Source organism: Musca vetustissima, unplaced genomic scaffold (assembly GCF_032173495.1).
Source record: "Musca vetustissima isolate MV318-11 ecotype Yass unplaced genomic scaffold, APGP_CSIRO_Mvet_v1 utg8434, whole genome shotgun sequence".
Classification (NCBI taxonomy): Eukaryota; Metazoa; Arthropoda; class Insecta; order Diptera; family Muscidae; genus Musca; species Musca vetustissima.
Window position 1 is genome coordinate 130,481 of NW_026877912.1, and position 23,004 is coordinate 153,484.

Here is a 23,004-nt window from a genome sequence, read left to right on the forward strand (position 1 = left end):
AAATTAAAAAAATGTTTTGAATATTTTTTGTGTTTGGTCATAAAACAGCTGATCCAAAAATCGCTGAGTTTGCAATATCTTATTGCATAAAATTCTTTCAGTAAACTCCAGGAAGTTTGTTGTTGTTGAACTGTCAACTTGACTCTCTTTTACTGGATTTTTGGGTAAACAGACAACATTTAGAAACATTTGGTAACAATAGTTACCATATATCGAGTAAACAGGCTGAGCTAAAATCAAGTACAGAGTTACTGGGGTTGCCATCATCTAGCAAATGAGACTACCTTTAATAATTATGTCATGGTTTTCATTTAAGCGGCTAAAAGTGCTGGTTGCTTGTAATCTACACAAAACAAAAATGGCAATTAGGCAGATGCGACGTCTACGTGGTCTTTCTTTTTTGTAAGGGACACTTGTTGTTAAATCACCATTACAGTCAATTATGAAATAAATTTTACTTTACTTACCACCAAATCCATTCACTTTGTGTAGTAATGATAATAAAAAATAAACGTTTCGAAAAATATGAAAACAAAAAAATAAATAATTTCAAAAAATTTGGAGATGCCGGGGATTGAACCCGGGGCCTCTCACATGCAAAGCGAGCGCTCTACCACTGAGCTACATCCCCTCATGTGTGACTGTTGCCAGAGTGCCAGTATAAGCAAAGAGATACATCATCCGTGTTGATGTTCGCACATAGATGAGTAACACTAAACAGTCAAGTTAGAATGGTTGTGTGTGTGAGTCTGTGTGGCACAGTGGCGAATCTATTTATGGAAGTAAATATTAGCAATGCTGTTTTATGATTATCTTTTTGTTTTAATTTAAGAACCTTAACGTTTATTTTATTATTAAACTTTCACTCTTTTTTTGGTAATGGGGTAATAATAAGTGTAATCCGAACTATTTAGAAATATTGGATTTTTAACTAGATTGGTCAAAAGTTTATAGATTCTAGGAATGCCAAACAATTAAGGGCTAAGCAGAATGCTCGTTTGAGCGTTTTTTGTTATCGCGTTAACGCACGCAAAAAGTTAAAATATATTTAACTCCGAAGCGCAGCGCACATCAACTTCGAGCGTTTGTGTTATCGTTTCCTTGTGGTTGTTGTATTTTCGATAACACATAACGCAACGGATGGCTCAACGCGAGCATTCTGCTTAGCCCTTTAAGGTGTAATATTTATAAGACAATTCGACATCCATCAAAAATCCCACAATCTGAAATATATCAAATCAGGTGGAACCGACTTGATATATTTTCGCACTCCCAGTTACAAACCGAATAAAGAGAATCGTCGTCGACACGAAACGACGCCGTTGTTGTGAGTCGTCTTTCGTACATTGGTATTGCCGATGTCGTTGTCGACATTTATCGATAACTGTTGACACGTATTTGGTATTTTGTAATAAAATTTTATGACGATGCCGAATTGAAATGGCGCCGATTTCATCGTCATTATCATTTTTGAGAGGAATTAAAAAAGACTGAAGAATATAGAAAACATTTATAAATTCACAACAATTTGAAAAGATGGTTGAAGATTTGCAAAATAAAGGGCTAAGCAGAATGCTCGCGTTGAGCCACCCGTTGCGTTATGTGTTATCGAAAATACAACAACCACAATGAAACGATAACACAAACGCTCGAAGTTGTTGTGCGCTGCGCTTCGGAGTTAAATATATTTTAACTTTTTGCGTGCGTTAACGCGATATCAAAAAACGCCCAACGCGAACATTCTGTTTAGCCCTTAACCCCTCTCTTGGAAGAGGATTTGGCAGAGGAGCAACACCCTGTAATTTTAGAAAAAAGTGGAATGAAATCTCAATGATTTTAAATGCCTTCGGATCGTCGCGAAGAAATGGAGATGGTTGGCTGAAGGTAAGGAAATAATTAAAGAAAATAGTGTAAGTATAATTATAACAGGTTTATATGTTTGGCGAGATCTCAAATTTAAGGCCAAGAAGAAAATAATAAGTAATAGAAATGAATGTTTGGCTAATGGTAGCGGTATAAACAGATTCCGTTAAGTCCATTGAATGAAGCTTTAGCAAATCTTGTACTGTTTAAAAAGCAGCTAAACCCTGAAGGCAATGTTCAGGGAATTCAATGTCAAAATACAGACAGGGCAAATGAGTTGGCAGCGGAGGAAGATATTTTGGATACACTTGGTGCCAATAATGAATGTTATCACACGGAGCTACCGACTTATGATGAAATGCCAACAACTTCATCCGCTAGCACTGTTTTGCAACCAAAGCCTGTTTCTCGTCACAAAATGAAGCAAACTATTGAGAGCAATAGAAAAAAAAAATGATACCAGTGATCGTACGGTATTACTAACAAGCCATAGTGACCAGCAAGCCAAGTTGTTAATGGATATCACTAATAAACTGTCGTCAATTCAAATAAGTATAAAATACCTCACCTAATTACCAAAAAAAAACTGTTCCATATTCCACAAAAGTGAAATTAATGGAAGAAAACAATAATCAAGACCCGTCTTGTTTATTGCTTTCTTCCAGAGCAAGAAATTTGTTAATGAAAAGAAGCTTCAGCAACTTAACAAGGAGATTTTTCTAAAATTATCAAATCTAATTTTGTTTTTTTAATAATGTTTCTTTTTCCTTTAATTTTACATTTATTTAGTTTAATAAAAAAATATAATTTTTTTTTGATATAAATTTATAGAAAATACTATTTTTCCCCTTATATCGGATGCCTCAATACTAGGCGTCCTTTGTACTTCATGCACAGTAACAGGTTTATTTTTTCTGCACTGTATACTGCATCCTACTCTATATCCTCAATCGTGTTATCTATTCCGTATCAATGCATATATTGTGCAGTGCAGCACACACATTGACAATTTTGGTTACTTTTGATGATGCGTAATGAAGTTGACTTGCTCTGAGACAACCAAATCGATTTTTAACACACCAATAGGTATATTCACTATATTTCTTGCTTTAGCATGTTTTGTATTGAAAATAGCTTCTGGACTTACTTCAACAGTAAAACCTGTTGCTGATGTAACTAACTGAAATGCTGTTACGATTACAAGTTAAAATTATTTCTCACCAAAAAGCTACGTATTACGTTCTCCACTTGTATATCGTTCTTTTAAAACCCTTTTTACAATACTATCGTTCCAGATAAATGAATCATGAGCGGAGCCTGCATATCGGTCATCCAAAAGCCGTATTCGCATTTTATGGTCAAATACCTATGGGAATTGAAACATATAGGGTAAGTGCACCAACAGTCGGCACTTTAAACGTTTCACCATTCCTAGTGCATCTTTTCCACGATATTGTATTTAGGTTCATCTGTTTCGAAATTTTTTTACTCCCCGATGCAATACAAATTTGTTTAATTATTTTATATAAAAGTAGATTAAATTGATAATTAGGTAAAATTGTGCCTTTGTGCCAATAATCGGCACTTTTTTCCAATTGTCGACATGTCATGTTCCAATAGTCGGCATGTCGTATTTTAGTCAAACAAAATTATTTATTTAATTAATTGTTCTGCTATTTTCATTAATAAATTATTAGTATCGGGCGTTGAAATATTACAATTATAAAACACGGTGCCGACTTCGGGAACCTTTTATCCAATTTTCGGCATGGCTAATCGGCAAGGCTTTCAGAGGTTAAAAGAATGGCTAAATAATAAAAACCAAGTCTTCCATTATGTAAAACCACTCAAAACTGTTTTTATAAATGAATCGTTATTTAGGGCACTTATTTTACATTTTTTCTAATTTTGAGCCAAAATGGTCGAAAAGCCTTAAAAATTTTTGTTCCTAAGGGCGGCATCATAATTTCAAATATTTTTTAATGATTTTAAATTCTAAAGTATTCTCCTCCATGACTTTTACAATTACGAAGAAGATCTTTATGAAAAATATATAATTTTAATATAGTTACAAGTCTTTTGAAATCGACATGCCCACTATTTTTTTTTCTTAAGAAACATGAATTATCGCTAGTGTTGACAAACCACATTGACCAAATGCCAAATTTTGACTGAATAAATATACTTAGCTCGATGAAATTTTACACAGAGATGGGTTGTAGGATTATTGACGATTATGCAAGGTATTTTTCTCATTTAGTTATAGGTTTTTTTTAGTTATTTGAAGTTATGTAAAATAGATGCCAACTATTGGTACATGCCGGAATTAGGTGCGTTTACCCTATATATGTAGATTTAGCATACATACAATACATTAAAAAGGCATACATACAATCATAGCATTTAAACTAAAAAAAACCTTTACGATTGAAGTACAGATGCTGGTCTTCTTTACTTGGAGCTTGTATTTTATTGTGGGTTCCACCTACACAAGCAATAACACAGGGAAAATCTTTTTTTCAAATAAGTATATTTTGATTTCATTTTTTAGCGTTGGTGATTTCAAATTTTTTATTCTGTCGGCAAAATATCCCTTCAAGAACATCCAACGTTTCAGACATAACCTTGGAGACGACTGACTGCGAGTGTTCCAATTAAAAGTCGCTCCCAACACAAAGTTGGTACGACCCCAGGGCTAAAAATCTTAAAGTGGCTGCTAATATTATTGATTTCGAGACAAATGTTGCTCTCATTCCGCTCTTCAGATGAGGATCAATAGCCTCCAATACACACTTATACGCTGGTTTACTAAGGCGAAAATAACGTTCAAACCTTTTAAGGAAATGAGCTTACATAATCGAGAATAAGTTCTTCTAGCCCAGCTTAAATACCTCTTGGTGACTACGGGGTCTAAAATTATTAATTTGATTTTCTTCATGTACTTGATAGGGTATGCAAAATCGGATATCATAACCTATAAATCTTGGACTTCATTAGGCATAACGGAGACTTTTGAAGCAGATTTTGCAAATTTGCAAACTCCATATTTTGTTTGCAAAAAATTAACAAAACTGTAATGTAACGCGGGGTTTTATATCAGGGGATGTAGCTCAGTGGTAGAGCGCTCGCTTTGCATGTGAGAGGCCCCGGGTTCAATCCCCGGCATCTCCAGATTTTTTTCCAAATTCAAAAATCCAACTTTTTATTACAATTAAAATGCCTAATAGATCGACTGGAAATAGTTGCATAGAAAGATAATGGTAGGGGATGTAGCTCAGTGGTAGAGCGCTCGCTTTGCATGTGAGAGGCCCCGGGTTCAATCCCCGGCATCTCCAGAAATTTTTTATAATTTTTGATTATCAGCATGATTTGGTAATTCAAAAAGATGTAAAAAGCCGTTTACTTTTCATAGGGGATGTAGCTCAGTGGTAGAGCGCTCGCTTTGCATGTGAGAGGCCCCGGGTTCAATCCCCGGCATCTCCAAATTTTTAGATAAAAATTGAGTCGGGCATTGATTATGTAGGTGTAATATAAAAAAAAGAGATAAAGACAAATTTTGAACCTGGTCTTATGTTCTCTAAATATCCTTAAGAATACAGTTTAATAATGTTTCATCAACGTGTAAGCGTAGTCGTATTAACTATTTTATTAGGAGATTTATTTTTATTTCAATTGAGCTGAGCAAGTTAGCCTTATCAAGTCGGTTTATGGTATTATTGGAAATCTTTTGATCTACTATTAGAATACCTTCTGATATTTCATTCCATATTGGTTGTTAGACGGTCCACCATAGGAATACATATATGTATTTGTAATGTTTCCATTCCCATCCTTATATAGAGGGTGTGTGAAGAACGTGTTAGTTATTTTGAAATTGTGTTTTTAATAGAACCTATTCCTAAAATCTCAAAATATTTGGTAAACATTAAATGGGCGCTACATTGGTAAATTTGAGAGGAATATTTGCTATAAAATCAAAATGTCGAATTACAGACAAATCAGGCAAATCAGGCAAACAAAAAATACCCGGTATCGGCTATACCTAGGAATACACCAATAATAACTTTTTGGTAGGGAGATTCACCACCTAATCAGAATCAAAAATATAAATCCGATATGTAAATTAATTTTGGTAGGGAGATTTCATTGGAGATTCAGTATTCAACAAGGGCTTTGAGTTAAATTTCTTTAATTAAACTCGATAATTGCCAGCACTTGTATTATTTTGCTGCGGAATATAGTCTTCGATTATAAGTTAAAAATAATTCCAAGTTCTAATTCCATAGGGGATGTAGCTCAGTGGTAGAGCGCTCGCTTTGCATGTGAGAGGCCCCGGGTTCAATCCCCGGCATCTCCAGCAAATTTTTAGATGCAATCACAGGCATCCGTAAAAAAGGTATTGTGATTAATGCAAAGAAACTTCTGTATAATTTATATAAGAGTAGTGATAATAAGGGCATCATTGCACAAATGTCCAGATTTACTCTTCCAAAAGCAATGTAACATCCTCCAAATCATATATGAAGAGAGAGGAGGTGTTCTAAGGAATTTTGAACATATATTATACAGTAAAATCTCTCTAATCCGGACAATTGATTGCAGATCCCAAACCGGATTGGCACAAATTTTACGGATTAGCGAGGTTTTTAAATTGGGTTAAATCTTTATTAATTTAGTGATCATTTAAAAAGTTGTATGTTTAAACCAGTGAGCGGAGCAGTATAGTCGGACGGGGCCGACCATATGATACCCTACACAACTTCACGAAAATCTAATTTTCTATGGTTCGATATTCTGAGCTTGGGCAATATTTAGCGATATTTGTACCCCCTTGACCGACTAGACGTCTACAAATATTACTAATATTCAGTACAGCTTTTCTAATTACTTGTCCAGATCCCCTTCACCGTGGGTTGTGTTGTGATGTCCGGCTTTCAATAGTGGCCTATAAACCGACTCATAAAAACACAAAAAATTAAGTTTTCGGGTCACTTCATCCAAATATTATTATCTGATCATCACCGAAAATTATAGGCGTTGTCCATGATCTATGTCCTCCAGGAGTAAATATATACGCCATAGAATACAAATTTTGTCATTTTCCACACAAAAGTCTGGATTCATTTGAATATTGACCAACCTTTATCAAAATAGGCATGCTTATTCTTTGGCCCGATCCCCTTCTCCACGCAAAATTCGCGGTGTTTGGGTCATAATTGCGGCCTCTGGAGCGACCAGAAAAACCGACAAAAATAAAGTTTTTGGTCCATTTCATCCCCTAAATATTAATTAATATTTTCCAAAAACAATAGGGGTCTTCATTAGCCAGAACCCATCCTACATGCACATTTCGTGAAGATTTAACTGTGGCCTGTATCGTGTTTACAAAATATAATCAACAGACGGACGGACGGACACACATGTCTAGATCGACTCAGCTAGTCAAAATATGACGATCGGTATACTTAAAGGTGGGTCTAGGACCAATATTTCGCGGCGTTACAAACTTTCGGGGCTGCACAAAGCTATAATACCCTGAAAACATAGTTGTGTAGGGTATAAAAAATTAACTTATTCATTCTAAAATTATGAACTTTCAATATAAAAAGTCGAATTTGCACTAAATTTTGCTACGATTTAAATTAAAAACCTCATAAAAAATAATTTATCTTCACAATCCGGATTTTCGAGTCAAACAATTCGGATTATACAATACGCAGAATACATGCTTTCTGGATAACACGGGTCAGCGAGGTCCGGATTATCGAGATTGGTTATTTTGTGATGAATAATTACCATAAATCGTATGAAATAAAAGGAAGCTATTTTCATTTCGAATCGATACTCGCCAATTCCCAAAGAGTTCGCTCTAGGTTCAAGTAGTGAACAGTGTCATGTTCCAAAGGATAGACAAATAGTTCTTGATAAGGACGATAATGTATTATTTCTAGGAGTTACAAACATATGATTTGTTCCCGTACACAAAACCTGGTTCAATATGATAAAGAAGAAATCGAAATACATTTATATTTATTAACGAAAATTCTTGTAATTTAGAGTTCAACAATTATCCTGTGGAGTTTAGGGTCCAATTTTTAATTTATATTAAAATCTATGTAATCATGGGGGATGTAGCTCAGTGGTAGAGCGCTCGCTTTGCATGTGAGAGGCCCCGGGTTCAATCCCCGGCATCTCCAAATATAATTTTATGCCACAGTCAAATGCAGTCTTGACAGTCTTTTCAGATTCATTATTCATTACACAGAAAAAGCTCATAAACACTCTGTCATTCTTTATATAGTTGAGTACGGTTAAAGCGAGCTCGTAGGGTCCAAGAAAATTAGTTCGTTATAGAAGATGTTCGTTAGAACCAAGGTAAGGCAAAAAAATATATATTCAGTTAGAAATTGGTAGGTTTTGTGTCCTTTTGTCTCCTTTTCTTTAATGAATCTCATATTACAGCTGACCTATTTTTTTAAAGCCGTACAGTAAAAATTAACTTCTGTGAGGTTTGTCATCGTTAAGTATTTTGTATATTTATAGCAAGTTCGTTATAACCGAATTAAACTAAATAAAAACTGAAAGATGGGATCGTTATAAAAAAAATTCTTTATATCCGTAGTTCGCTATAAGAGTAAGAATTGTAGGAAAAACGTGTCTTAAAACTTCGGGACCTGGAAATGTGTTCGCTATAAGAAAAGTTTGTTATATCCGGTGTTCGTTATAAGCCTATTCGACTTTATAAGTAAATATATTTTATAACGCTTTTTTATAAAACTCAACAAAATTCTCACACAAAATATCCCCCCATAACGAATTTTCCTATAACCTACCTAATAGTTCTCAAGACCCCCAATGAGATTTTTCAAAATTTGCATTATTTTCGGGTTTTTTATAGGGGATGTAGCTCAGTGGTAGAGCGCTCGCTTTGCATGTGAGAGGCCCCGGGTTCAATCCCCGGCATCTCCAGTAATTTTTTATATTTAGTAGATTTAAAATGAAATTATTTCGAAAAAAACATTATTGATAAAATTAGTCATCCGATCCAGTATTGAATGTCTTAATAGAGAATATTGCTGCAATCGACTAAAATTAATCATCTTCAAATTTCAACGTCTAGAACACTTTTGTGGGAAACTAATACAGTTAGCCCTCGCCACAAGATTGTGATCAAAGGTGCAACACCCAGACACATGTGTAAAGACCTAATGTACTATCGGAATGACATTTAAAACGACATTCAATCGGACATCATCCGACTACAGTATAGAAGCAGTATAGTCGGACGCGGCCGACCAAATAATATCCTATACAACTACCCTTAGCTCTAAGTTTCTGCGGATCTATATTTAGAAACTGGGGTAATATTTCGCCATTCTGCATTCTCCGAGTCATATTTCCCGGATTAAAAATATTATCTAGAAGATTCAAATTTTGTTACTTTACAAAAAAGGCTGTCATTCGAATTAGTAGGTCAGCTCGTCTTCCTCATGGAAAATTTGTGATGTTCGGCTTATAATTGTGGCCTCTAGATCGAGTAGAAAACCAGAAAAAATAAAGTTTTCGGTTTATTTCACCCTGAAATACGACCTGATTATTATCAGAAATTATAGGTCATAACCATCACTTCATGCAAAATTTCCTAGCCATCAGAGCTACATTTCCGACCTCTAGTATGATAATGATAATAGTAAACAATTCCAGTATAGACAGACCTCTGTAAATATTTATGCATAACTCCTTTTTCGAGTACAAACAACCATGTAATTTGAATCTATTTAACTGTCAACCGGTCCTCTCGGGTCTATATCCTTCAGGATTAAAAATAAACTCCATAGAATACAAATTTTGTAGTTTCTCACACAAAAGTCTGGGTTCATTTGACCCGTTAAAGATTAACCGATCTTCATCAAAACAGACATACTTATTCCATGGTCAGGCCCCATGCTGTTTGTAAAAGTTCGTGATGTTCGGGTAATAATTGTGGACTCTATAGCGTCAAAAAAAAAATAAATAAAAAAAATAAACAAATAAATATAAAGTTTTTGGTTAACCGATCATTATCAAAAACAATAGGGATATCTTTGGCCAGAACTCGTTCTACATACAAAATTTCGTGGCTATTGATACATAACAAATTATAATGGACAGACGGACGGACACACATGTCTAGATCGACTCAGTCGAGATATCGGTATTCTAAAAGGAAAGGACGACAATCCAATGAACTATGCCCAAGTAAGTTCGATTTAGAAAGTGAGTAGGAATACATAATTCTTTTATAATGTTAGAAACATTTAATTCTAATGATATACAGTTCTTATTATAAAAAAAAAACTTTGCTAGTTTATTCTGTGAGTTTGTATTGTAGATCCAAAACGAGAACATCTATTAGCAATATATCATGGACAACAATTGAATAATACACTCTTCAAATTTAAGTCGTTTTCTCATTGACAAATAACTAAGTTTTATTAAAAATTCTTTAAATTGATATAACATTCTGTTATTACTATTATTTTGTTTTCTTGTTAAATTTCTTCAGAAGATTATTTTTTATTGGTTGTTGAAGCAGCAGATCAGATAAGCAGTAACTTGAGTTTTGTAAACATGTCACAACGTCTCTTCGAACTCTATCGCTTAATCATCTTCGTCCTCATCTTCATCTTCCAGATCTAAATCATCTAATTCATCTGCTAATCCCATAAACAAATCCTTATTGATGGGAGCAGCATCAGTGGCAGGTGTGTTAGATGTTGCATTCTCTTCGGCAGCTTCTGCTGCAGCAGCTGCGGCGGCCGCTTCTGCTTCTTGTTTCTCCAATGCATCGGCTTGTTCTTGTAGACGTGTTTCAGATGCCTGTGTACCCGTTCCATCAACCTCCTGGGCGGACATTGACAGAGAAGCCAAATCCAATTCTTTGTATTCGACTTCTTCCTCTTCGTTATCTTCACGTTTGTATGTGTCGAATGCAGCATCGCCATCCTCCATTGGACCGTCATCAACCAAATCAGGATTGAAGCTGAACATTTCCCTACCGGAGATACCGAATTGTTTGCCTTTGCTGAAGTCATTCTTCTTGCGTTCCTCATCAGCAGCCATTTTATCTTTCTTTTCTTGGATCTTCCGTTTCTTCCATGCCAAAAATGTCTCCAATGTGACTTTGGTGGTATTGGGACCCAGTGCAGCTCTCTCCTTTTCGATCAGATCCACCAGCGATATTTCCGTTGGTTTATCTTCCTTCTTCTTGTCCTTCTTCAGCACATAACCCTGTGGCAGAGCATGCCGGTAAATGCATTTTTCGCCATTGGGACATTCCCAGAACCAACCGTACTTGGACTTCTCCACCGCCTCAATGAAGTACTTGCAAATAATATCAGTCGTCGGTCGTTTCTTTTCACTGGAATGTTTCTGATTGACCACCTCCTTCAGTTTGGCATCATCCCAGTTCTTCATGTCATCCTCTTCGGCATCACGCATATCCACATAGATGGAACGTTTCTCAACCTTATTTTCCACAGCCAAGTCATGGGAGAATTTACATTTGTCACCCTTGGTACATGTTCCCTGTTTGAAGAAGGCACACACCACCGATTTGGGATCTGTGCCCTTATCCACCTTTTGTACCGGTTTGAAGATCAATGCCAATTCCTTCTGCTCCTGCAATTTCTTCTCCTTTTCATCTTTCTTTTTGTTATCGGTGCGTGGATGTTGACCACCACTGTTCACCTGCTTCTGAACTTGTTGGATGAATTTCTGCTGCTTAGAACCCTTCTTGTTTTTCAAACCGAATGTCTTGTCCTCAATGACTTTCTCCTTCTTTTTCTGTTCGGTTTTCTTGCTGGTCGCCGGAGCTTTTTTTGGAGGCATATTTCAGTCCAAATTTCTTACAAAAAAAAACTCGAGTCTTAAAAAGTCTGAGAAGTTTCTATAGCTGGCTGCTGCGTGGTTGGTAATTTTGACATTTAACCATCAATGTGAAGAAATACCATCACACTGTTGCTTATTTCGATAACAATGTTTAGAGTGACATTACAGGGTGATTCAGAGAAAATTTATTTGCAATTATCACAAGGTGCAGATGTATAGTTTCTTTCAGAGAAGTGTATAACATTAAATTATCAGCCTTATTCTTGACATCAATTCACCGTGAATTTGTTAGTTTTTCGCCATTTCTCTTTCTGAATCATGTTCGAAATCGAAAAAAAATCCACTTTGTTGGAAATTTAGTGATTATGGAATACTCCCTGTATTCTCTAATAAATTTAAAGAGACTACAAAAATATAAGTATAAACCAGTAAGGAAAGTAGTAAAGTCGGACGGGGCCGACTATATGATACCCTTCACCACTATGGGTATATTAAACAGGACTATTAGCATGAAATTGGATGAAATAAAATATGTGGTATTTATCTAAATGTGAATCTACCTAGATCTATCCATAAAGTATGTAAATCGACTTCAAACTAATATAAATAAGTCATCCGTTGGGCTATGTCTGTACTTCTAGAAAACGCAACTACGTTATTCTATGCTCAATTTTGTACGATGTGCAAAATTTGATGTCAATCTGACTAACATGTATAGGGACTTTGACAAGATATATAGGGACTTTGGGCACCATTTACATAAAATCGGACGAAACTATATATGGGAGATATATCTACATCAGGACCGATTTTCATCAGACTAGGCAGACATCATTCTAGGCTCAATTAAGTACGTTATAACAAATTTCGTGCAAATCGAAGGATATATAGAGACTTTGGTGCACCATTTACATGAAATCGGACGAAACTATATATGGGAGCTATAGCTAAATTTGGACCGATTTTTTCGAAAGTTGGCAGACATCATTCTAGGCTCAATTCAGTACGTTATGCCAAATTTCGTGCAAATCGAAAGATATATAGGGACTTTGGGGCACCATTTACATGAAATCGGACGAAACTATATATGGGAGCTATATCTAAATCTGGGCCGATTTTCACGAAACTTGGCAGACATCATTCTAGGCTCAATTCAGTACGTTATGCCAAATTTCGTGCAAATCGAAGGATATATAGGGACTTTGGGGCACCATTTACATGAAATCGGACGAAACTATATATGGGAGCTATATCTAAATTTGGACCGATTTTCTCGAAACTTGGCAGACATCATTCTAGGCTCAATTCAGTACGTTATGCCAAATTTCGTGCAAATAGAAAGATATATAGGGACTTTGGGGCACCATTTACATGAAATCGGACGAAACTATATATGGGAGCTATATCTAAATCTGGACCGATTTTCTCGAAACTTGGCAGACATCATTCTAGACCTAAATGATTAGGCTGTACCAAATGTCGTCCAAATCGAAAGATATATAGGGACCTTTTACATTAAATCGGTTAAATATATATATGGGAGCTATATCTAAATCTGAACCGATTTTTCCCAATTTCAATAGGGTTCGTCTTGGGCCGAATAAGTGACCAATGCCAAATTTCATCCAATTCGGATCATAAATGCGACCTGTACTTTGTTTACAATTTAACATGGACAGACAGACGGACATGCATAAATCGACTTAGAAATGATTCTATGCATATTCTCAAAAGGAACCATGGGTCTATCTCGATTATTTTTGCCTGTTACAAACATATGCACAAAGACATAATACCCTGTACCACAGTGTGGTGAAGGGTATAAAAATGACGATTTTTGAATACTATAAACGGTTTTATGCATATTTTTTAACTTAAAAACAACAAATAAAATGCCATTGGAATCCTTTTGATAAAAATGCATGATCAACCAAATATTACCACGGAATTTATAAAAGCAATAAAGAATATTTAAGACTAGTTTGAAAAAATATATTAAAATTATGGACAAAAACACAGCCAATTTTGCCTGATGAGCCGCTTAACCGCGAAAAACTCGAATAAAAATTATGGAAGGTAATAAAGCTACAAAAAATATTTTTTTTTAATTATTGTGAGCATGTTTTGAAGAACGAAATAAAGGAAATTTGACTCTTTAAGAATTTGGGGAGATAAATTATCGAAATTAAATAAAAACGCAATCAATGCAGTAAAATAATAAACTGCGAATTGATTTTATACAATCGCAGATTTCTTCCCATTTTTCGTTGTGTCTTTAACATCGTTCAATGCGGTTTGTTGAGGTCATTATACAAAAATGTCTTTTATTTGTAATCTGTTGTAGTTGTTGCACAAAATTACATCGAAACAATGCTGTTGTATGTTGCCGCCCTATTCCCAAACATTAATTTATTTTCTTTTAAGTACAAATCAGTATTACAGCGTATTCTTGATATTTCACATTTGTATTGTTATAAAGTTTAAATAACAATAAAATGTAACAATTTTTTTAAAAACAAATCAATAAATAAAATATTGATAAATATTATAAAATTAAATTTCAATGTGAGAACACACCTTACAACTTAAATTACAATAGGGCAAACGAATCTTTTTTCAACCAACATTTGCGAAAGTTAGAATCCGCTTCTCGCATTTTTTGCTTCTCCCTATTTACTCAGAATAAGGCGAAAATGTGAAAAATATTTCACAAGCGAGATATCTCCCTAGCGAATATCCAAAATAAGACTGAATTTTGCGACTAACTGGGTAAAAATCTGAAAAACAGATTTTCCACCATTGAAGAAAAATTTTGTAAATTTATGACCTACACTACTACAATCGAACCAATTCAGATCAGCGTGACAGCTGAAAATTTTTGAAAAATTATCACAGAAAAATTATCATCTCGTAAGAGAAATTAATAAAAAAATGACAGTTTGGGGGATTTTTAACCAAAATAGCCGATAACGATTGCTTCTTACACGACCTTGTTCCGGACTATATCTTTCCGAAGTAAACATATATGTAAGTCATTCACACTAAAGCCCATTTGAAATATTGCCGTGTCAAATTCCATGGTCTCTTGGTAATAATTCTTTCAACACATTTTTTTAATCTCTCTTGAATATCAGTCTTCAGAAAATGAAAATTTTCTCAATAGTGAGATTTCTTCCTAGCGATGAAGATTATATACCCAACATATCTAAATCGTCAATTACATTTCATATATGTCAAATAAATCCTCATAGACGAGGTTAACCCGACAAAAAGTTCTAATGTAAATTCCGTTTTACAGATTTTGTACCGATAACTGTTCTATAAGTATTAAACTTTTTGGGGATACTAACAATTAAAACTTTAACCGATCGGTCCTTCAAATTTGACTGAAAAACAGGCTGTCGTTTATGACGTATTATTAGCTGTGTCTAGTTACTTTTCCAGCAACATTTACTCAGTAAGTTGTATTTCAGAGAGTAAACCTTTTGCATGAATATTGAGAAAAGTAAACAGACAACATTCAGCTAATAATCTACAAATTCCCGAATTATCTTCCATTAAATTGTACTTCTTCTGGCACATTATTTTTGTCTATGGGCATAAAACAACTGATTCAAAAATTACAGTGTTTGCAAAATTTTACTGCATAAAATTATTTTAGTAAACTCCGGTATGTTTCAAGGCCTATGTAAGTTTTTTGTTGTTGAACTATCAAACTTTCTCTATGACTTAAGGGCTAAACAAAATGTTCGCGTTGAGCGTTTTTTGTTATCGCGTTAACGCACGCAAAAAGTTAAAATATATTTAACTCCGAAGCGCAACGCACAACAACTTCAAGCGTTTGTGTTATCGTTTCCTTGTGGTTGTAGTATTTTCGATAACATATAAACTTTTCGATTTTTGGGTAAACAGACAATATTTAGTAACAATTACTACCAAATATCGAATAAACAGACAACTTTTATGAAGTAAACGTCCTTTTTTAAAAATATGGCATCCTTCAATTGTCATTAATTCGATGTGTAGTCAATGCACTTTATTCACTTATTTTCTCATCTATCGATCATACATGTTATCGATAGTTTATGCTCTTGCAAAAATTGGCGGCAGCAGAGCATTAGTTTGGGATCAGTAAACAAACGGAATATTGTAAACAAATCAATTGAAAAAAAACATCTAATAAAAGATTAAATAATAATAAAAATGCCTGATGATAGTGAAGAAATATTGAAAACGAGGAAATTTCTCAAAGAACGTTTACAGAGGGATTACAGCACTTTTCGTGGCCATGAAAATGAACGGGATAATATCAGACAATTGCTGCAAAGGACCGCCGAAATGGGTGAATCGAATTCGATGTTGTTGATAGGACCACGAGGATCAGGAAAGACAACAGTAAGTTGATGGCATTTTCTAACAATTGAATATATACATTTAAATAATTATTCATTTAATTTAGCTTGTCAATGCTGTCCTGACGGATTTAATGAAAAACAAGGACTTCATTCAAAACACATTAATTGTCCATCTAAATGGTAATCTACATACAGATGATCGCCTGGCCCTGAAATCTGTTACGGTACAAATGCAATTGGAAAATGCCACCGATGGCAAGGTATTCGGTTCATTCGCCGAAAATTTGGCATTTTTACTTGCCTGCTTGAAGGCGGGAAATAAACGCTCGAAAAGTGTAGTATTTATATTGGACGAATTCGATTTATTCTGTGCACATCACAATCAAACTCTTCTCTATAATCTCTTTGACGTATCACAAAGTGCCCAGGCACCGATTTGTGTTCTGGGTGTAACCTGTCGTTTAGATGTTATTGAACTATTGGAGAAACGTGTAAAATCTCGATTTTCACATCGCCAAGTATTTATATTTCCAAATGCTGAAGATTTTGATGAATATGTTAAGCTGTTTGCTGAACTTTTAACCATACCCAGTGACAAACAATTAAAAGAATTAGCCGATCGAGTTGGCGCACTCAAACATTTACATTCCAGTGAATTGACCTTTCATCGCAGTCATTTTCAACCCTCCAATTATAAATTTAATAAGAAATATGTGGAGACATGGAACAAACATATTGCAGAGTTAATAAAAACCCCCTCAGTGGTTAAATCCCTACAGGCCCTATTCGATTTTGATGTTAGTCAAGCATTTCTCAAAACGTTCATTTTCCGTTTGGTGTGTCAAATGCAAACAAACCATCGGATTGAGGAACAAATTACAGCCGAACATATTGCCCAGTTAACTGCCACCTATGAAATGGATGAAAAAGTTGAATTATTATGTGGCCTATCTGTATTGGAGCTATGTCTGGTCATTGCCATGAAACATCATTCGGAAATCTATGATCGTGATCCATTCAATTTTGAAATAATATTTTCACGTTTTAATAAATTCGCCAAAGTGTCATCGACCATGCAGGGTATTGAACGGCCGGTGGCATTAAAGGCATTTGAACATTTACGCAATATGGAAATTTTATTACCCCTGACGGCCACAACATGTAAAGTGCAGAAAGAATTTGAAATGCATAAAATGGTCTTAACATATGGACAAATTAATCAGGCGGTACAACGTTATCAGGCTCTGCCTACCGAAGTGCATCAATGGTCGCAGAGTTCATTAATTTGAGGGACCGTTATTTGATCGTTATTTGGGTCCATTGTTATATGTATTAAGTTATTTATTATTTGAGAAAATAAAGAAAACGAAATGAAATAAATTTACAAATGATATAAGAAAACATAAATCTATTATTTTGGTTTATAAAATTGGGGATAAAATGTTGTCAGAGATAAATTTGAGGCTTTATTTAAAGAATATTTTCTAGGACTATTTTTTTAGAGGTGTTCAAGGGGAGATTTAAAGAATATTGCTTTTAGAGATATCGGATCGTGGATCTTTTAAATAATATTTTTCAAGGAGTATATGTGTTTTTAGAAAATATTTTTTCAAGGATATCAGAGCCAAAGTCTAGATTTTTTTAAGAATATTTTATAAGGACTACCGGAATTATAAGTATAATTTGTTTAATGAATATTTTTCAAGCAATATCGGAGCATTAAGTGAGGATTTTGTAAAGAAAAATTTTTCAAGGTGTATCGGAACTATATTCGTGGATTTTATGAAAACTATTTGTTCAAAGAACATCGAAACAAGAATATTTGACAATCTCGGAGCCAAAATTATAGGTATTTGTTGCAGGACTTTTTAATGCCATAAGCGTCGATTTTTCTGAAGAATATCTTTATACTCTCAGGTTATGGCTAATGAGGGTATGTATATAGACTTTGATACGGCAAAATTGTGCCTCATCGAAATATTGGTTTTAGACACCATGTTTCTTTGGCCCAAATCCGTTTCAGACAATTTGGAGTCGATTGGCAAATGTCCTTCGGCTGGTGCACACGATAACACTCAAAGGGAGTAATCGATTTCATCAAAACTTTTCATATTGTAATAAAATCTAGTTCAAGTTGATAGATGGTCAAGTTCGATCGGTCCACTCCTTCTGGTACCTGCCCCACAAAATGGTCAAAATTGTGCTAGAAATTAATTTTATATCATGGGAACGGACTATGCAATTTGAACCAAAACTTTGAACAACCTATTGTCTTTACCAAGCCCAGATCCAGTCTGAAGACGGGAAAAATATTCAATATTTATAAATCAAACATCAAGCGAATAGATTGTCCGATTTGAACCAAATATTACACAACCTGAATGCTAACAGACTCTTCCACAGATTGCGGATAATGGGAAGCCCAATATTATTTCTTGGGTAACTGTGATTATCAAATAAACAATCGCTGGCAATCAGCGGGTCCGGGGGAGAGACTCGAAGGAAATGACCTAGTGCCTATGATCCCAGGACAGACGAGGCGATAATATCAAATATCCAATTCCAAGGTTTTAGGCCACTACCTTCCCAAGTGACTTTCCTAACGCTGGGGTGTTAGGAGACCTCGTACACATCAGTGTTTAGGTTTGTAGTCAGCGTCCCGACTGTATTAAACGGAGCCTTGTTGATACCTGGGTGCCTCAGGCTTAGTTGCCGAACCTTTGCCTTAATAAGAAGCTATGCCATGGCCGACCTGAAATCCTCACAAAATCTAACTTCTTTAGAGCTCACAAAATCTAACTTCTTTAGAGCCGAACCGGAGAACGGTTAATTACTCCAATCTCTTTATCGGACGGGATAGTGACTCGATAACGGATAAGGAGTTCCTTCTAATTATGTGGAATCCCAAATTCATCCGAAAGTTCTCTGGAACTATCCGAATGATATTGCCAGGGTCTTCTTAATTGATAGAATTCCTACACCATGTGTGGTAGCCCCTTTAAAAGAGGAGAAGACTGTGAGTGGCTCGAGCACAACTAAGACAATGATGGCTAGGACTTCTAAGCCTTCAGCACCCCCAAGGAAAACCTCAGCCGCAAGAAATCCCTGACACCATCATCCACGAAACTGAGGGTAAGGGATTCGAAGTCAGCCCCGAGGGGAGCACGTTAAGAGACCTCCAGGAAAGCTGATAAGGCACAACCTTCGTCTGTAAATCCACCCACTGCCGAAATGTCGAAACCGAAATCCAAGGTCATGACAATTTGGCAGGTGGCGCACACGAAACAGGAGCTCGCGACAGCTAGGTCAACCTCTGCGGCAGTTGCAACTTCGAAAGCCAAATCTCGCATGAGGTCCTCGGATGAACAACAACCTGCTTCAGGGCTATAAACCTGAATATTAAAAAAAACACTCAGGTCCATTGAAGTAAACTTTTAAATAATATCTGCAAGGTCAGAGTTAATAAATTGGTATTTTAAATAATTTTTGGAAGAAGAATATTTTTGAAAGTCTACATCACACAGGGCAACCGGGGATTTTAAATTGCACTTCCGGACATTTCAGGATATTTGAAACATTTGCAGATTTGTACATTAACAGGATGAAGTTTTGATACAGTTCACAGCTGATAAAAAAATGACTTTCTCTCATGTAGCTATGATTTTAAAATTTCTAATTGAAATTTAAAATTAACATCCAACATGTTATCAACATATAAGAACTTATGTTGGTAATTAAGGATGTTTTCAAATCAATATCGATGTATTATTTTTATAGATAAATCATACCTAAAGTAAATACTACAAAATAAACGAATTTACACATTTTTAAACATAATCAAATTATCTTTAAAATAAATCTCGTTTGGTTCAATTTGGACCATTTTTTGGGAGTTCAAGAGATTAAAAAATAAAATTTGAATATTTAAAAACGTGGTACGAAAATTTCAGGATAACACAAATAACTTACCTCCTATTTTGTTAGTCATATTCGCAATCCATGATCATTATTCCTAGAAAACTACTCAAGAGTTTCTTCTACCAAAATACTCAGTACTGCGTTGTTAAGAACAAAATATAATTTATTCGTTTCTATAAAAAACAAAACAATTATTTCACATTAAATAAAGCCCATGTTAAAATTATCCAAAACATAAAATTAAAAGAATTCAGAGCTACTAAAAATAAAATATATCAAATTCATATACGTACAAAAACATCTAAGGACGAGAAATTAAAAGAAAAACAAATACCAATTCAATTGTTAGAATACAATCCTGTGCATCGTCCTAATGCGATCGCTTCCATTCAATGTATTGCTGTTCCCATGGCGCCTCACGACGTCGCTGACGACAAAATGTTGAACATTTGGTACTGCCACATCTGTCGCAGGGATACCAGCATCCCTCACAGCCATCGTATAAACAATCGCAAGGATCGATATCTTTTTTATTCGCCACCGACCATTCATAGTCGCTTTCTTTTGTATTTGGAACGGTCATTTTCTTACGACGTCCACGCACTTTAGTTTTTGCTGTTGAATCGCTCATGGTATGGAAACGAAAATGGGAGCTTCTTGATTAAATAAAAAATGTAAACAGATTCACAAAATGAAATTCAAACGAATTTTTCTCCAAGGCACGCCAAGTTTTTTGTTATTGTTTAGAAAAAAGTCCGTTATGGGACAAGGGTTGCCAAGCTTCGATAATTAAAAAAATACTAATATAAAATCGATAACGATTACAACGATTAAATTACAATGAGTTGAATTTAAATATGTGCGCTTTTGAACGACCGCACTATACTAGATTTTACTATTTTCTTCGACATCATAATGAAAAATTCGTTATCGTAGTAAAAAATAGAAGATTCTTGCAGTACGGAAACAGACCAAAAAAGTACATTTCAGGTAGAGAGGAAAAACGTAGTATTAACTTGAAATGGCGGTCAATTAAACGAATAGAACTGGCAATTAAATGGTCTGTTCCCGTACTGCAAGAATCTACTACTTTTTACTACGATAACAAATTTTCCTTTATGATATCGAAGAAAATAGTAAAATCTAGTAGATTCTTGCAGTACGGGAACAGACCAAAAATGAAAGTGAACATTTTTAGGAATTAGAAGATAATAATCAAAAAGTTATATAAAACGCATAAATACGATTTTTTTAAATTAATTTCAGAACCTAGTGCCAAGCAGTGCCTCCCAATTTGAGTTTTTTTTTTAGGGATTTTGAACGTGTTTTCAACTAAATTGCCTGTAACTTAGTGTTTTGAATTATCATTGGGTGTAAGATTCGTTAACCCCACTGGGTTAACGAAATCCGGTTAAATTTATAGTACGTTTACATTTATCCGGATTTCGTTAACCCAGTGGGTTTCAATTGTCAATTCCTTTGCATATATGTCAAATAAATCCTCATAAAGTAGGTTAACCCGGTGAAAAAGTTCTAGTGTACATGCCGTTTTAAACTACTATAGGTCCCATATAAATGGAACTCATTATTTGGTATTTTGGAGACTATAATCACGTTTTTAAAACAAATCGGCTATACCTTAAATTTAATGAAGATATGTCGTTGTTGTTTTATATCCATAATACAAAAGCCAACGATCTCATGTCATTTTGATATTGATAAACGAGAGATCTTTATGGTTGATACGGAGTGAAAGCACGAATTATTCGATCATTGTGCATTTACACACTTAAGGGCTAAGCAGAATGCTCGCGTTGAGCCGTTGTGTTCTCCGTTATGTTATGTGTTATCGAAAATACAACAACCACAAGGAAACGATAGCACAAACGCTCGAAGTTGATGTGCGCTGCGCTTCGGAGTTAAATATATTTTAACTTTTGGCGTGCGTTAACCCTATAACAAAAAACGCTTAGCCCTTAAGGGCTAAACAGAATGTTCGCGTTGAGCGTTTTTTGTTATCGCGTTAACGCACGCAAAAAGTTAAAATATTTTTAACTCCGAAGCGCAGCGCACATCAAACTCAGGCGTTGGTGTTATCGTTTCCTTGTGGTTGTTGTATTTTCGATAACACATAACGCAACGGATGGCTCAACGCGAGCATTCTGCTTAGCGCTTTAATGCTATGCTGGATCATCGGCAAGCGTCGTCATAACCACCACTTCCTTCTTGCGATGAACGTCACCCTTGTCCACGGGCTTCATTTTCCCGGTCGCACCTTCAGGATTTATAGCCGCAATCTTCTTGGCCTTTGCTTACATACCCAATTGTCCGCTCATCGCCATTATCCGACTGTTTCATCTTCATCTCTGCCACACAATTACCAATTGGTGGCTCACACTTCTCAGACATTATTTCCTGATTGGCTTCTCCCAGCAATATCTTCCAATTTTTTTAAGTAGTTCCCACTTCGCTATTTCGTATTGATGATTTACCTCTTTAATTTTCTCCAGAATATCTCTATTCTTCGGATAGTACATCAAAATATGAAGCCACGCGCCTGTTAAAATTGAATGGTGGCTCTTCCAGTCGTCCACCAAACACTCCAACAAATCCGCATTAGTTTCGAAGGTTAATTCATTGAGAGTTCTTTCAAATTGAATTGAATTTTTACTTTTTACTAGCAAAATCGTAATCAGCGTCTCCGAAACCCTTATATGTGATATTTATTCCATAATCCCTCTGCTCTAATTATGACTAAAATTATATACAGCTTATTTGTCAGCTTTTATTTGTTTACGTATACATACACGTTTCTATCGGTTCGTAATTTCTGTGGCAATTTTTCAATCAACATTTTCATAATTTTAATAGGATTTACTATCAACAATGCTTGACAAATGGTCTGTTCCCGTACTGCAAGAATCTACTAGATTTTACTATTTTCTTCGATATCATAAAGGAAAATTCGTTATTGAAGTAAAAAGTAGTAGATTCTTGC

At 35.1% G+C, this 23,004-nt stretch overlaps 3 protein-coding genes and 7 non-coding genes across 10 annotated transcripts; 7 read left to right on the forward strand and 3 right to left on the reverse strand.

The window, feature by feature from the left end:
• Window positions 1-559: 559 nt before the first annotated feature.
• Window positions 560-631, reverse strand: Trnaa-ugc (transfer RNA alanine (anticodon UGC)). The gene has a single exon. It is a non-coding gene; the product is annotated as a tRNA-Ala (tRNA).
• Window positions 632-4,962: 4,331 nt separating this feature from the next.
• Window positions 4,963-5,034, forward strand: Trnaa-ugc (transfer RNA alanine (anticodon UGC)). The gene has a single exon. It is a non-coding gene; the product is annotated as a tRNA-Ala (tRNA).
• Window positions 5,035-5,126: 92 nt separating this feature from the next.
• Window positions 5,127-5,198, forward strand: Trnaa-ugc (transfer RNA alanine (anticodon UGC)). Its single transcript has one exon. It is a non-coding gene; the product is annotated as a tRNA-Ala (tRNA).
• Window positions 5,199-5,274: 76 nt separating this feature from the next.
• Trnaa-ugc (transfer RNA alanine (anticodon UGC)) lies at window positions 5,275-5,346 on the forward strand. The gene has a single exon. It is a non-coding gene; the product is annotated as a tRNA-Ala (tRNA).
• An 802-nt stretch (window positions 5,347-6,148) lies between these two features.
• Trnaa-ugc (transfer RNA alanine (anticodon UGC)) lies at window positions 6,149-6,220 on the forward strand. Its single transcript has one exon. It is a non-coding gene; the product is annotated as a tRNA-Ala (tRNA).
• Window positions 6,221-7,988: 1,768 nt separating this feature from the next.
• On the forward strand, window positions 7,989-8,060 carry Trnaa-ugc (transfer RNA alanine (anticodon UGC)). The gene has a single exon. It is a non-coding gene; the product is annotated as a tRNA-Ala (tRNA).
• Window positions 8,061-8,760: 700 nt separating this feature from the next.
• On the forward strand, window positions 8,761-8,832 carry Trnaa-ugc (transfer RNA alanine (anticodon UGC)). Its single transcript has one exon. It is a non-coding gene; the product is annotated as a tRNA-Ala (tRNA).
• Window positions 8,833-10,496: 1,664 nt separating this feature from the next.
• LOC133322593 (zinc finger CCCH domain-containing protein 15 homolog) lies at window positions 10,497-11,824 on the reverse strand. Its single transcript, XM_061531572.1, has one exon. It carries the CDS (start codon window positions 11,731-11,733, stop codon window positions 10,504-10,506), a length of 1,230 nt encoding a protein of 409 aa, XP_061387556.1. The 5' UTR covers window positions 11,734-11,824; the 3' UTR covers window positions 10,497-10,503.
• A 4,110-nt stretch (window positions 11,825-15,934) lies between these two features.
• Window positions 15,935-17,380, forward strand: LOC133322603 (origin recognition complex subunit 4). Its single transcript, XM_061531581.1, has 2 exons — window positions 15,935-16,128; window positions 16,193-17,380. The coding sequence occupies exons 1-2, from the start codon at window positions 15,937-15,939 to the stop codon at window positions 17,375-17,377; spliced, it is 1,377 nt and encodes a 458-aa protein (XP_061387565.1). The 5' UTR covers window positions 15,935-15,936; the 3' UTR covers window positions 17,378-17,380.
• A 2,996-nt stretch (window positions 17,381-20,376) lies between these two features.
• On the reverse strand, window positions 20,377-22,415 carry LOC133322599 (ARL14 effector protein-like). The gene is made up of 2 exons (XM_061531577.1): window positions 22,327-22,415; window positions 20,377-20,662 (listed from the first exon to the last, which is right to left on the reverse strand). Exons 1-2 carry the CDS (start codon window positions 22,413-22,415, stop codon window positions 20,377-20,379), a joined length of 375 nt encoding a protein of 124 aa, XP_061387561.1.
• Between the last annotated feature and the right edge of the window lie 589 nt (window positions 22,416-23,004).